General features: G+C 38.3%; 1 protein-coding gene across 10 annotated transcripts in view; it reads left to right on the top strand.

Annotated features, from left to right (window-relative positions):
* Window positions 1–12,591, top strand: part of MAPK10 (mitogen-activated protein kinase 10) — a 170,832-nt gene extending 158,241 nt beyond the window's left edge. For 9 of the 10 annotated variants that reach the window (XM_050327399.1, XM_050327400.1, XM_050327401.1 and 6 more), the window contains one exon: window positions 5,207–12,591. In XM_050327399.1, coding sequence (XP_050183356.1) covers window positions 5,207–5,349 — 143 coding nt within the window. In that variant the 3' untranslated portion in view covers window positions 5,350–12,591. Of the gene's footprint in view, window positions 1–5,201 lie in introns of all 10 variants that reach the window. The other variant, XM_050327407.1, reaches the window with a different exon arrangement.
* The last annotated feature ends 772 nt before the right edge of the window (window positions 12,592–13,363 follow it).

Here is a 13,363-nt window from a genome sequence, read left to right as displayed (position 1 = left end):
TTTGACATCAATGAAGTAATATATTGGAAACAATCCATTGCATTCTTGCCAAGTAGCAAACAAAGTACAGGACTTGCAAATTTAATTTACTGAACTATGATACCACCACTGAAAAGTAATCTGGAGCCCTAACCATTCTTAAATCTTTCTGCCCTGCAGCACTGTGGTTGCATCAAGAAACATTGTAGTTGCTTGTTTCAGGCATTAACTATCCAGGGATTTCTTTATGTATTCCATATTCTGTTTTTTCTGTGTGGAAGGTTTTTATTGTTTATCTAAAACATTTAAATATACAAAGTTGTAATTTCTTACCTGTATTTCTTCTGCTGTTTGCCTTTGACTATTTCTGGATTTTTAGACACCAACAAATTTAGCCACTATTTAAAAACTGCTCTCAGATGAGACTGTTTTATGAAACTGTAGATTTCCTGTTTTTCTTCACTGACTCAAATATTCAATTGAATGAAATACTGAAAGAAAGAGGCAAAACACCTGTTCTGAGCATAAGGAAAATGAGAGAATCTACACACACATTACTCATTGGTTAGTGTTCTTGGCAAGAATTGTAATCATAGCAAGCAAGCTGGAGATTAGTTTCCGTGATTACTTGATCAGAGTTTTGGGGAAGACAGCTGAAACTGACAGCACAAGGGATAATAATTACCCATTGATGCAGCTGCTTGAAGTGCCTGTGTATCAGGGTGTCAATCTCTTGTTCTGTGAAGAATTGGTTAATATAACATACAAGCTTTAAATGTGGGGCTTGGGGGGGGGGGGAACCTCAAGTACCCCTCATGCTCATGTCCAATGAACAAAATCAACAGTGTCTAAAATTGTTCCCAACAGATACTACTTCTACCTGTCCAAAAGATCTTTCATTGTTTATTTTCAAAAAAGCATTTTGCATTGCCTTTTCTAAGTCTTTTTTGCTACACCTCTTCTTGTCCTCTCTCCAGGGAACTTGGAGAACAGATTCATCCATCATTTTTTCTGTCAGCTTTTAGCTCACGTAAAATCTGTCATTGTCACATCCCTAATCAGTCTTCCTTCCTTTGAACTTCATTACCTTCAGTCTTTCAAAATTACTGCTTTTCTCTACATTTTATCTAGACTTCTATCTCAGAGCTCATCATGTCCAAACCTATTTAAGGCATTAGCAGTGCTGAATTGAGTGGAAAAATTTTTGTGTAGGTGAGTATATATGTGTTACATAGATATGTAAGCAACATGTGCACACCCACATGCACAATTAAACAAGGAATTCAATCTTAGATGGTAGTTTCTGCATTTCTATTCTTTCTTTGTCACAGAATTGCTGAACGGTTTTTATTTTATTTATAAATTCGGATGCTGTACACTTTACTGACATGCTGACTACTCAAAGGGTCTGTGCCGTGTTATTACTAGGCTGGGAGAATAGAAGTGGTTAGAATAAAAGTTTTCTCAGTGGAACTTAGTTGCAACAATATATGTGAGAAATAGCCACAAATCAACTTCCAGGATTGTTGACCAATTCACACTCTTACAACATGAAGACATATGCCTTTTATGCACCTGTAACCTCTCCAAAATGCACACACTGTTTGGCTATCACACATGCTTATTGAATCTTCTGTTGAGGTCTCCTTCTGGTTATTTTAAGCTAAACCAGGAAGTGCAGTGGAACTTTTCACTAGCAGTCTTGGGACTCTTCTGTCATTTCTGAAGCACAGAAGCAAAGGATACAAGCTGTTTTATGCAAAAATAGGGGAGCAATTTACAACTACTGTTTTATATTTGGTTGATGCATTTTTAAAAAGTGTTTCTGGCTGGTATTATCAAACAGTAGGTATTTTCATTAAATAAAACGTTTAATACAAGGCTGTAGATTAGGTAGGATTAAACTTAAATTCTGTCCGTACTAACTAACCTCCTCTCACACTCTCCCCTAACCTTCACTACCCAGCTGTAGTTTCATACCTAACATTTTCAATTGTCTTCTCATTTCTGGATATGGAATATAGTAAATAGCACAGCTTATTCTTAGCGTTCCCTTTGTAGATGAAAACTGATCTTGTATTCTTCCTTTCCTGGCTTTCAGTTGCTGTCTGATTTGGTCAGTTTTGTTGCTATCACCCAGGAACTACTGGATACCCTTTCTAGCCCTCTTCTATCATGTGCAAAATCTAAATTAAGCAGTTGATGGACTTGCCAAGCATTGTAACATTCAATATCAATAGTTACTGTTTACACAATTTATAAGAAGCTGACCAAATGCCCAAGACAGACACAGGGTGTTACATTTTTTTTGGAAACAGCAAAATTTGCAGTTGTCTTTTCAGTTATTTCACCTCAAATCTGTACCTCTTCACAGCTGAAGTCTCAGCTTGTCATGGTTTTGCCCTGGGTCAATTTGCTTTTACACCCTTCACACAATTACCAATCAGTTGAGAGAAGGTTTATGCAGACAAAAGAGACTGGATTGGGGAAAAAAGTATGAGCATTTATTACTAGCACAGTAAAAACTACTAAAGAACTATATCTACAATAATCTTACTTAAGTAAAAGGTGTCATGCATTTACAGAAAATACTCCTCCTCCCCCCCTTTTATATTAGTCCAAGACGAGAAGCAGTTTCCGTCTCCATTCTTGGAGTTCCAACTCTCTCTCCAGTAACTCTGCAGCACCCTCGTTGCAGCTGGAATTCTTTCTCCTTCTCTGTATCGTCCTCCAGGGCTGGGCCTAACCCCTCCTGGGCTAAGACTGAAGGCTGGGGGTTACCCAGGTCCTGAAGGGTCTTGCAAGGGGACACTTGCCTGCCATGGATCTTCTTCCACAGGGTTACAGGCGATAATGGCTTAAGAGTCCACCCCTGTTCCCTATGGAGTCCCTACGCATAGGAGAACAGTCCTTGATAGACCTCTCCAGCATGAGTCTAGCATGGATCCCACTCATGGATCCCAACATCCTTACCCAAGCCGTTTTCTGCTCCAGCGTAAGGCTTTCTCTATTTTTCAAAGTCACAAATTTCCAGCAGCAGCAGCATGGATCTCTCACTGAGATCCCAATGTCCTTACCCGAGCCGTTCTGTGCTCCAGCGTAGGTTTGGTCACAAATCTTCAGCAGCAGTATGGATCCCACATACAGATCCCAGCATCTCATCCGAGCCATCTCGCTTCAGCGTGAGCCTCATCCCCTTCAGGGTCATATTTAGAGTCACAAATCTTCAACAGGTCTCTGCCTTATTTTCAGTCCTTTTCATGAAGTCTCAGCTTCCTCATGCATTAACTTATTCCAGTGTAGGCTTTTCCACAAACAGCATGGGGGTCTTCTCACCCCAACAAACTTCTACAAGGTAGCAGGGATTATTTTTTAGTCTTTAGTCTTTAGCAAGTCATCCAAGCAATTAGTCTTTTTCTAAAGTTTTTTTTCTTCACTCTCTTACAAAAGAAAAGGGGGGCTTCAGTGCTACACTTACCCCTTGGCCCGGGGAGGGAGGGGGCCTTGCCCCCACCTGGGGCTTGCCACCTCTCTCCTACATGGCTGCCTAATTTCAACTGCACAACCAAACCTTCTCTTCCGTTTTTCTTAAATATGTAATTAGCAAAGGCATCACTGAAAGTTTTGATTGGCTTTTTGTCCGGAAACCCACTTGGACAAAACCATCCACAGCCCCAGGGATGGGCTACTGGGCAAAACCACGACACAACTGAAGTCTCAGAGGCAGTTCTATTGCTGCATGTTAAACAGTGCTTCCTAGGAGCCCTCTGAGGAAGGAATTCCTGCTTTACAGCAGGGAAGCTGATGTGTGGCTTAAAAAAGTAGCTGTCAAGTCAATGACAGAACCAGCAACAGATCCCAGGAGCTGTTTCTCACCTGCTCTAACCTTCAGCTCTTTTCTTTAAACCTGTGACCAGTGAGAAGCTTCCTGTCAAACAGCAAATTCATCAATGGGGCTCATTTTCCCCTTTCGAATGGATCTCTGTCATTTCTGTGCTGTCTCATTTGGCACCCATCCCTTCAGGAACAAGCTGTTGTAGCACCAGGCAGGTGCTGAGCATTTCTTACTGTCTAGGACAGCTTTTGGTTGGGTTTCTGAGTGTTAGTGCATAAGTGCTACTTCGTGCTGCTGAATTCTCTAGTTCTGTCATGTATGTTTAGTGTGATTTTCATTAGATTTTGTGGGTATTTTTTGAGTCTGGGAGCTTTGGGCCTGCAACAGCAGCTATCATGTCTGTGTGTTGTGTCATGTGGAATTGTGCTGAAAGCTAGGAATAACCATAAAAAAGCAATTTCCGGAAACTTACGGGCTGAATTGATGCTTGCTGAAAACAATATATTGCATTCAGTGGTGCTGAATCAGACAGAGTTTAACAAAATCTTCACCTGTACAATTTCTGCAGTTATTTCTTCAGTTATTTTGCCTAGTTAAGTGGATTGTACATTCATCAAAGAAAGTTTCACAGCAACAGTTTGATCAAACGTCTATTGAACCTACCAGAATTCTTTCCATTTGATTCCTGGGACAGTATCCATGACTTAATGGTAGATTTCTGTCCAGCACAGTAAACATTTAGAAGGGTAATATACTGTTTAGTCATTAATATAGATAAATTCAGTCATATATTGACTACACATAAATGCAGTTGTCTTGATTGATTAGTATTTTCATGAAATGTCACATAACATGTAAACGTGAATAACAGTTGTACTGGATGCTGAGATATATGTAATGAGTACCTGAATGAGGTACATGTAATTAACTCTTAGAAAAACAAGTCTTCTACCAGAAAATATAGATGATTGCTATCTGTAGTCAGCAGCCAGACGTCATAAGGTCTTTTTGCAGCCCCTAGTAAATCAACTATTTTATTTTCCCAACATATCAGGAGATTAAACTAATTTAAGGGTAGTTCTGATGCCATAATATCTTTGTACTACTACAAGAATAGAAAGCAGTTCCCATCTGGAGCTTTGAATATTAGTGTTATGAGCTGTAACTCTTCAAAACAGACTGTTGAGGGAGAGATTTCCTGGTAAAATATTTAATATTTTCCAATGCCTAAATTTTGTATGGCCCATTTTCTGCTAATGTTTGCCACTGTTTAAAATGGTCTGTGTATTTACATGCCTGTTGCCACAGGGTAAGTATCCTTTGCTTTTTTAAAATCTGATACGTTCCGGGGTTTCAGGTTTAATCACACTGGTGTTCGTTTTCGTAGCACAGGTGCAGCAGTGAACAGCAGTGAAAGCCTCCCTCCATCCTCATCTGTCAATGACATCTCATCCATGTCCACGGATCAAACACTGGCGTCTGACACGGACAGCAGCCTGGAAGCTTCTGCAGGACCTCTCGGTTGTTGCAGGTGACTAGCCGCCTGCCTGCGAAACCCAACGTTCTTCAGAGGATGATATCATTTAGGAGGAAAAAATTAAATGGGAGTTAAGAGATGAAAAGAAAGAGAAATAATAAACACAAAGATTTAAACAAAACAAACAAGCAAAATCTTTTCAGCCTGCTTCTCCTACAGAGTTATGTAACACAGCTAAGCTCAAGTGTATATTTAACTTATAGTTGCTCTGCTTTGGTCTTCTTCCAGTGATGCTTATCAGGGGGGTAAAAAAAAAAAAAGGAATCGAAAAATCATTTTTTTAACCCCCTCCCCACAAGATGTAAAATGAATGGCTGCAAAACCAGCAACCTGCAACTGTCCTTTCCACACTGGCATGACAAGGTGTGCAGTAGCCACTCTTAAACATACGAGTGTGTATCTGCCTTCACTCTCTGTTCTGTTGTCTGCCCAGTGAGGCAGACAGGGATATACTTGCATTTTTCTTCATATAGGAATAGCACATACACACAGGTGCCAAGAGAATTCTGTCAGTGTATGCAGCTGTGTGCCCACAGGAACACACACATCTGCATAAGTACTTAGTGTGCATTCCACAACCATAAATGGCCCATTTCAGGTAAAGTGCATAACTACACATATGTGATATTACCAGTATATATTCTGTTTGTTTGTTCATTGATGAGGTTGCATATCTTGTATGAGGACTTGTGGAAGTGTAAATAACCACATAGAACTGTGTCTCCCTCAGACACTTGAAGATGTAGCACCAAAATTTCTGCTGAGAGTTGTATATATATTTTGAAATAATAAGCAGTTTTACTGAAAGAAGAAGCCACAGAGCTTCATAGAAAAATGTTAGTTTGTGAATGTTAAGACTTGTTGTTCTGATTTTTAGAGCAGATATGCCAAGTTGAGACCAGGTTAAAAGGAAGCACATGTATCTTTGCAAGCTACAGGGAACAAGAATGAAGGGGTTTTTTATGCATGTCTAAGCCCAGAAAGATTTATCTCAGTAAGGAACTTTTCCTGGCACTGTGAGTTATCATCTTAGGTCATAGACAGGCTCGCTATTATGAATTACAGGTATGTTTGTAAGTTAGAGGGCTGGGGAATGAGCAGATTATGATATATGATAATGAAAAGGACCTGCAACAACTTGTTTTTATTTTATGTCTAGGACTTTACTAGGTTAGATAGAGAAAGGATATTTGTGGCCCACTCCCCCTCAGTGTATGTTTGCAGCTTAGAGGTTGTTTAAATCATTCTGTAGCAGGGACCTCTGCTACTAAGAGAACAGGCCTTCTCTAGGTGTTTTTGGCTGTTCATTTGCTCGTGACAAATCATCAGACTCCCCAGGAAGTTTTAGCAGCTGTGTTACATGGAAAAGAACCACAGAGTGCAGGGGTCTAGTATTCCTATTTTCTAAGTAAATAACAAAGGTTATCAGTCAGCTGGTGCGCTGGGATGAAAGGGGTGCAGTCAGGGGTCTTAGGCGGTTTTGACAAGTTCCAAAGGTAATAATCCACGGGGTTTCCAATGGTAAGTAACAGCAAGTGTTTTTACCAGAGAATATCAAGAGTCCACACAGAATTTCATAACAGTTGAATATTTTTCCAGCCAAAACAGCAATTAGCATTCTCCACTGCAAGGTCATTGTTACCTGAGTTGGAAATTAACTAAAATCTGAAAAATCTGTCCTGTTACCAAAGTGTGCCATGTAAACTGAAATGAGCTAAATTGTACTCTAATGCTTTTCTAAATGTCGGAGAGAGAAACTGTTTAGAATATGTTAGGGGATATTTTAAATTCACTAATTCTTATGTATGTATTCAAAATTCTACCAAAACAGGACTGTTCTATTGGGTGGCTTACAAGCCTGACATTCTGTGGTAGGAGAAAAAAATTGAGTATCAAGTCAGATTTTATTCAAAGGGGAGAAAGGAAGAAAAGATTTGTCCCCAGGGTGGGGAGAAGGGGAGATAAAAATTAAGTGGATATAAAATAATTTCAGATTTGGTAAGTCTGAGCTGTATCAGAATTGCTATGGGAAGTGGGTTTTTTTCCCTGGTTATATTTTTGGTAGATTTTTATCAAAATTTTTTTGAGAATAAAATTACGTTGATCATTTTCTAAAAACTCAGAGCAGTAATTTTAAAAGCAATAATTTACTACTGCTAAATTTATTTAGCAATATTCTCTCTTAAGCCATGAAACATCAAGTCATTATTAGTGATGTAACTCTCACTTCAAAGCCAATGATCATGGAAATATTAAAAGGTTAACAGCAAAGCTCTGTAGGTATGTAGGCAATAACACCAAGGGTGACTTCTTAGCAATAATGAAATGTATCACCTCCAGATTTAATTCATCATAGATACATATTAATAATATTCAGGTAACTACTATCTGCTTTACATTCCTTAGTGTGCACCATTTGGGTATGTTATTTAAACAAGACTCAACCAAGTGTCTCAAAGAGGCAAAGCTGTATGTAAGGAACTGCAAACACACCCCCAGTGTAAACTGTAGAAATGTGGAGTAACCACAGTTCATTGCCAGTGGTATTATGCAGATGTGACATAGGCAATAGCAGAGAAGCCATTTGTAGTAGATGGATACTTGTAGATCTCCCATGTTTCATCTGTTGAAGCCAAAAAACATACTCTTGGTCCCATGGTATAATTCAGTCTTGTTTGGGTTCATGAAGGCTGGGTGGAGAACCACAGAAGATGTAATTTGTTAGGTGCTGAATGAACCCCCATCACAGGAGTTATATAGCTTTATTCCCAGCAGCCCTGATTCTGCTAAGCACCAGTGCTTGTTCAAACACTTGATGGAGACTATAGGGATGCATACATAATTTTCACTAGCATGTGCTTTTGTCCTTTGCTCAGCAATGATCGACATCAGTGTGTGCTTAAGTGCCTTGCTGAAATGGGGCCTAAAGGAATTACTGCATCTCTTTTTGTCTACAAATTAGTCTCCTTTATGGGAAGCTCTGTCTGGGGAAGGAAACTTGGAGATGTCCACATTGGTCACTAGAAAAAAAGCCATCAATGAAGAAAAGCATTAGTTCTTTACAATTCTGGTGCTTATATGTCCAAACTGAAGTAGCAACCACCAAGCAGGAATAGCATCCTTTGTTTTGCTTTGTGCCAGGGGTTTGGTGCTGTCAAGCTGATATGGTACAATAACGCATGTACTCTTGAATCAAAGATTATAGTGATGATGTTCTGAGGCTGTCTTAAGGGAAACAAATTTTATTTTCTGATTCTAGAAGTTATGATACCCTTCTCTTCAAGTGTATTCCCCTTTATTTGAACATTTTGTTCAACTTAAAAATGATAAATGCTTTTCTTATTTTGCCATTGATCTTTGAAATCTACTTCTGTTTAAAATGTTACTGAATGTAGTACTTGAGCAACAATTTTCACTAAATTCACTGAGGTTCGCAGTTGTAAGCATGATTGCCACCACTGCAGAGATGAAAGGAAATTGGGAAGGAAATGAAGGAAATTGGGAAGCAAGAGATCTATGACAGATGTTCCAAGGTATTTAAGCACTAAAGGGGCAATCAGAGACCCTACGCCAGAAATGGCATCATCCTGAAGGGCAGCTGGACACCTTGGTATTTTTGAAAATATGCCCGAGAGCCTATTTATATCTTAAGTGCCTGAATCCCCAAAGAAATTCTGTCCCAAATGGCTTACTTAAGTCATGTATGAACTGGGTGAGAAGAGCAGCAGAAGCATTTTAACTATCAGTGGCTGCTCAGAGCACTAGCTGCAAGAAATAGCATTGAGAAGGTGCAGAGGAAAGTTGCTGCAAAACATTCCTGCTTTATTTTCAGGTGGAGTACTTCTGGATAGAATGAGGAACAAAAAAAAAGAAAAAGGTCAGAATGGTTCTTAAAAGACCCTTTGTCAATTTTCTTTTGCATTGCTGAGTTTGAATGAGAATGAGGTATTGATTTATTACGAGCTGTTGCAAGCTTATATACATTTTCAGTCCAAAATTTTGGGGAATTTTTGAAAAGAGTATTCGGATACTGACTTGGTAACTGGAGTTTTGAGTTTTGACTATATTCCATTAAAATGTAATATAGCTTTAGAGAGTTCAGATATTTGAATTGGTCATACACTGATTTGTGGGAATTGCATTGTGGTTGATGATGCCCCCTTATTATCTAGAATTCCGTGGCATAGATTCAGGAATCTTAGCAAGCTTGCATTATATGAAACGGAGCTTAAATTGGAGTGCAAGTGCGGTAATGTTTTTGTTTTAAAAACAACAAAAGCTACAGAAAGCCTGATCAGGTTTTCCAAACCCTAATGCACTGATGATTTTCCTTTGGAAATCCCCAGTTCCTGCACAGCACTGGCCACCGAAGGTGACACGAGATAGATGATCATGTGACTATGTCCTTCTTCCAAACTTATAACCAATTTGGTTTTATCTTCATATATATTGCTTTACCATCAAAATTTGGGCTAATGATACTGAAGAAATGAGACCTGCTGCAGTGCCTTTAGGGAGTTTTCTAAAGTAGTGCTACTTAACTAATTCGGATTGTATTATAAATTTGTCAGTGAGCACCAGTGGTTTCTTTTCCAATTCTTTTCCATATTTTCTCATGAAAAGTGTACTAGTAGCAAATTTTAGAACTGCCTGATAAAGTCACTTTCAGTAAATCTCCCAAATTTTTTGTTAAAGAAAAAATTTGTTTTGAGTATCCTGAAATTATTGTGAAATGTAATTGAAATATTTTAATTCAAAATATCTTCAATAAGCAGTGTTAGCTTATTTATATTAAAAACTTTATAGTATTTCAAAGGATCAAAAATTTCTTTTGCTTCAGACCTGTTTATACTTCTTCATGCTTATTGAGATGTTAAAATTTTGTGTGAATTCAAACATGCAAAACCAACCAAGCAAATAAGGCATTTTGCAACAAACTTTGTGCTTCCAGGGAGAGCAATACAAAAGAACACCTGCAGGGAAGAATTAGAGTTTTCTTTTCATAGTCTGGCAAAAAAAAATCTGAGTTAATTGTTCATTCTATGTTTAGTCTTTTTTTTTCTTTGCTTCTGTATGTGTTTGTAGGACAGAGAGGGTGCATACAGGGATGTGATTTTCAGGACTTCTGTTCTACTCATACTCAGTGTGGATAAAGAGAGTAGTTGTAATTTAACCACACATCTTCAAGAATCTGATGGTTGTGCTTATTTGAACTTCCACCACTTTACAAAGGACAGAGTTAACAAATTGCAAGTTCAAGGTTATCTTTTTCACACACACAAAGAAAATCATTGTGCAGTGGGTTTGAATATTATACAAATATGTAATGTCCTAATTAGTAAGATGCTTGGGGGAGGCAGGGGAATGGTGAATGTGTCATCTTCACTGATGAGCTGGAAAACAGACCTGTCCAGTGGAATTTAGTGGAATCCTCTTGGTATATTAGGAACTTGCCAGTGTGGCCTGATTTTTTTTTTCTCTTTTTTGTTGTTGGTTTGGTTTTTTTTAATTAACTATTGATTGCAAGAGGTGAAATGTTTAACATAATGCATGTTCAGGCTCATTGACCCATGGCAAGTTTGAATTTTAAAGAGGGTTTGATTTGACAAAAGAATGTTGAAAAACTTCAGTTGAGGCTAATGGTGCCTTTTTATTTGAGTGAAAAGCTGAAAAGCAAATATTGAAGGAAGACACGGTCAATTTGGGAAATAAATGTATCCCTACTATGCTTGTCATTTCAGACAGGTCTTTTTTGCTAATTTTCACTGAACAGGGCCATTCTTGTCTTCTGGAAAGCAAGATATTCATAATGTAAATAGTTGTATTGATTTATTTTTTCCCTTCCTCTGTAACTAATATGTAATAATCCAATATGCTATTTCTGTTAAAATCTTTTACAATCAGGCCACCGTATGCCTAAATATGGTTGACCTCTGACTTTCTCCTAAGTCAGTCACCTGCTGATAAAGGAGGGTGCTGGAAGTTTCAGTGTACATATAGAATCATGTATGTTTAGTAAATTGGGTAAGTGGGACTTATGGCCAGTATACATTAAGCCACAACAGTAACAAAGCTCCAGATCTTAACTAGCAAAAACAACTGTTCACCTTGCCATGTCCATCCTATAATAAGATCTAAGTTGCACCTGCCTGTAGTTCTGCATGATCAGACTTCAAAGTATAACTAACAAGATCTGTAATGTATCAGTGTTGATAAATGTAGTTGTAAAAAAAAAAAAAAAAGAAAAAAAAAGAAAAGAAAAGAAAAAAAAGAAAAAAAAAGAAAAAAGCCCTTGACTAACAAAAGAAGATCAACAAAAGCTCAGTATCAAGACTGGAAGAGGAGACATGTCTGATTTTGCTGCACGGTTATAGCTGAAAAGAACAACCGATGTCAGCTTAAATGGACTACCGTAAGACATTTGTTAAGGAACCAACATTATTTACATATTGTTTTGTTCTTACCCTGTTTACTTTGACCATCTGTTGTTCCCTGTTCCACAGGGGACAACAGGGCCTCAGTGATCAGTGTTTTATGGGTCAGTGTCACATTAATGATTTCCAATTTCTGTTTGTTTAGCAATTACTAAACTAAGATGGGACTCCCATGTTCTCCCATGTGTCAAAAGGAATCCTGTCAGAGCTTCCTCACGAGGATACTCTTCTCACTGCTGTCATGACTCCTGTCAGTTGAATGACTTTGCAATGTTTCCAGTAAACAGCACAACGCAGCAAATATAATGACTGAGGGCTTAATTGTGGATGTGCTGTGGATCTGTACTTTCACTGGGGCTCAAAGTCATGCAGGGACAGGACTCAGTTGAAATATGGTATGTGCTCTATGCATGACGCCTATATTACACCTTTATGACCTTATAGTGGCTAAACTGCTGATCTTTACGGATGTGGATTTGGACCATCTCTTTTTTTTGGAGGAAAATCATAGTGAACCTCCGTCCTTATCCCACAAACCACTTGCTCCTAACCAGAGCAGCTAAATGGAAGATAAAATGGTGCAAGGGCCTTCCGGGGGCCATGCACAGGGGTGAATTTCATGCTGTTTGAATGTGATCTTGCCAAAAAGCCTGTGTATCTAGCAGGGGAGACTGTGACTGTCTTATAAGGAGTGTTTGTGTTGTTTACTTTAAAACAAGCTTTGCTAATTAAAGTAGTGTATTCTGGAGTCCTATTTGAATGGCATGAAGGGTATCAATGAAGAAGATACAAAGTATGCTCCTACAGCTCTCCTGGTTTCTTGTTTCTTTTCTTTCAACCCTCTCTAGGGGACACAGATAAAGCTGTAAACATGTGGACGTTGCCAGGATTACTAAATTCAGTAATTCAGCTCCTTCTGATGGGTTTCATTTAAGAAGCATTTATAGCACTACATAAATATAAAGGTATCTTAAGATACACAAGATTGAGACTTTTTGTCTTTAAGAAGCTTTAGAGTCTATTCATCTGCTTGACTGAGTAAAAAATATTGGGAATGGGGGGAGAATGACCACATGACTGGACAGAATGAAGGAAGTCTGTCAAGTAAAAGCTAGTCCTTCTACCACCTCTACCTCCACTAAAAATTATTAAACAAAATCAACAAACCCAATAAAAAACCAAACAAAAAATCATAACCCCCAAACCATCATGCAAACTGCAGAGTTACTATATGGAGACTCATTTTTTATGAAGTTGAACACACTTCACTCTAGGTGAAAAAAGAACAAATAGGAGAGAGATGCTGTCTTCGGGGAGACATTTCTGTTTTTTTCAATTCCTGCACAAGCTATCTAGGTCCATAATATTTCCCAGCAAGTCAAAGCGTAATACACAAAGGACATTTTTATATTTGGATTTATCATGTTTAGGGATGAAAATTAAAATCACAATCAGCCTTCTGTCGAAACAATTTGAAGGGAAGGACCCTGTAGAAAAGAATGAATTAAAGCACTTGTAAGCTTTGTAAAGAAAGAAATTCTTAGAGTTGTTGGTACTTAAATGTAATTTTAAGCATAC

This window comes from Myiozetetes cayanensis, unplaced genomic scaffold, assembly GCF_022539395.1.
Source record: "Myiozetetes cayanensis isolate MyiCay16 unplaced genomic scaffold, myiCay2020 scf33, whole genome shotgun sequence".
Lineage (NCBI taxonomy): Eukaryota > Metazoa > Chordata > Aves > Passeriformes > Tyrannidae > Myiozetetes > Myiozetetes cayanensis.
Note: the sequence above shows the minus strand (reverse complement) of the source record. Positions and strands in the feature narration are given on the sequence as shown.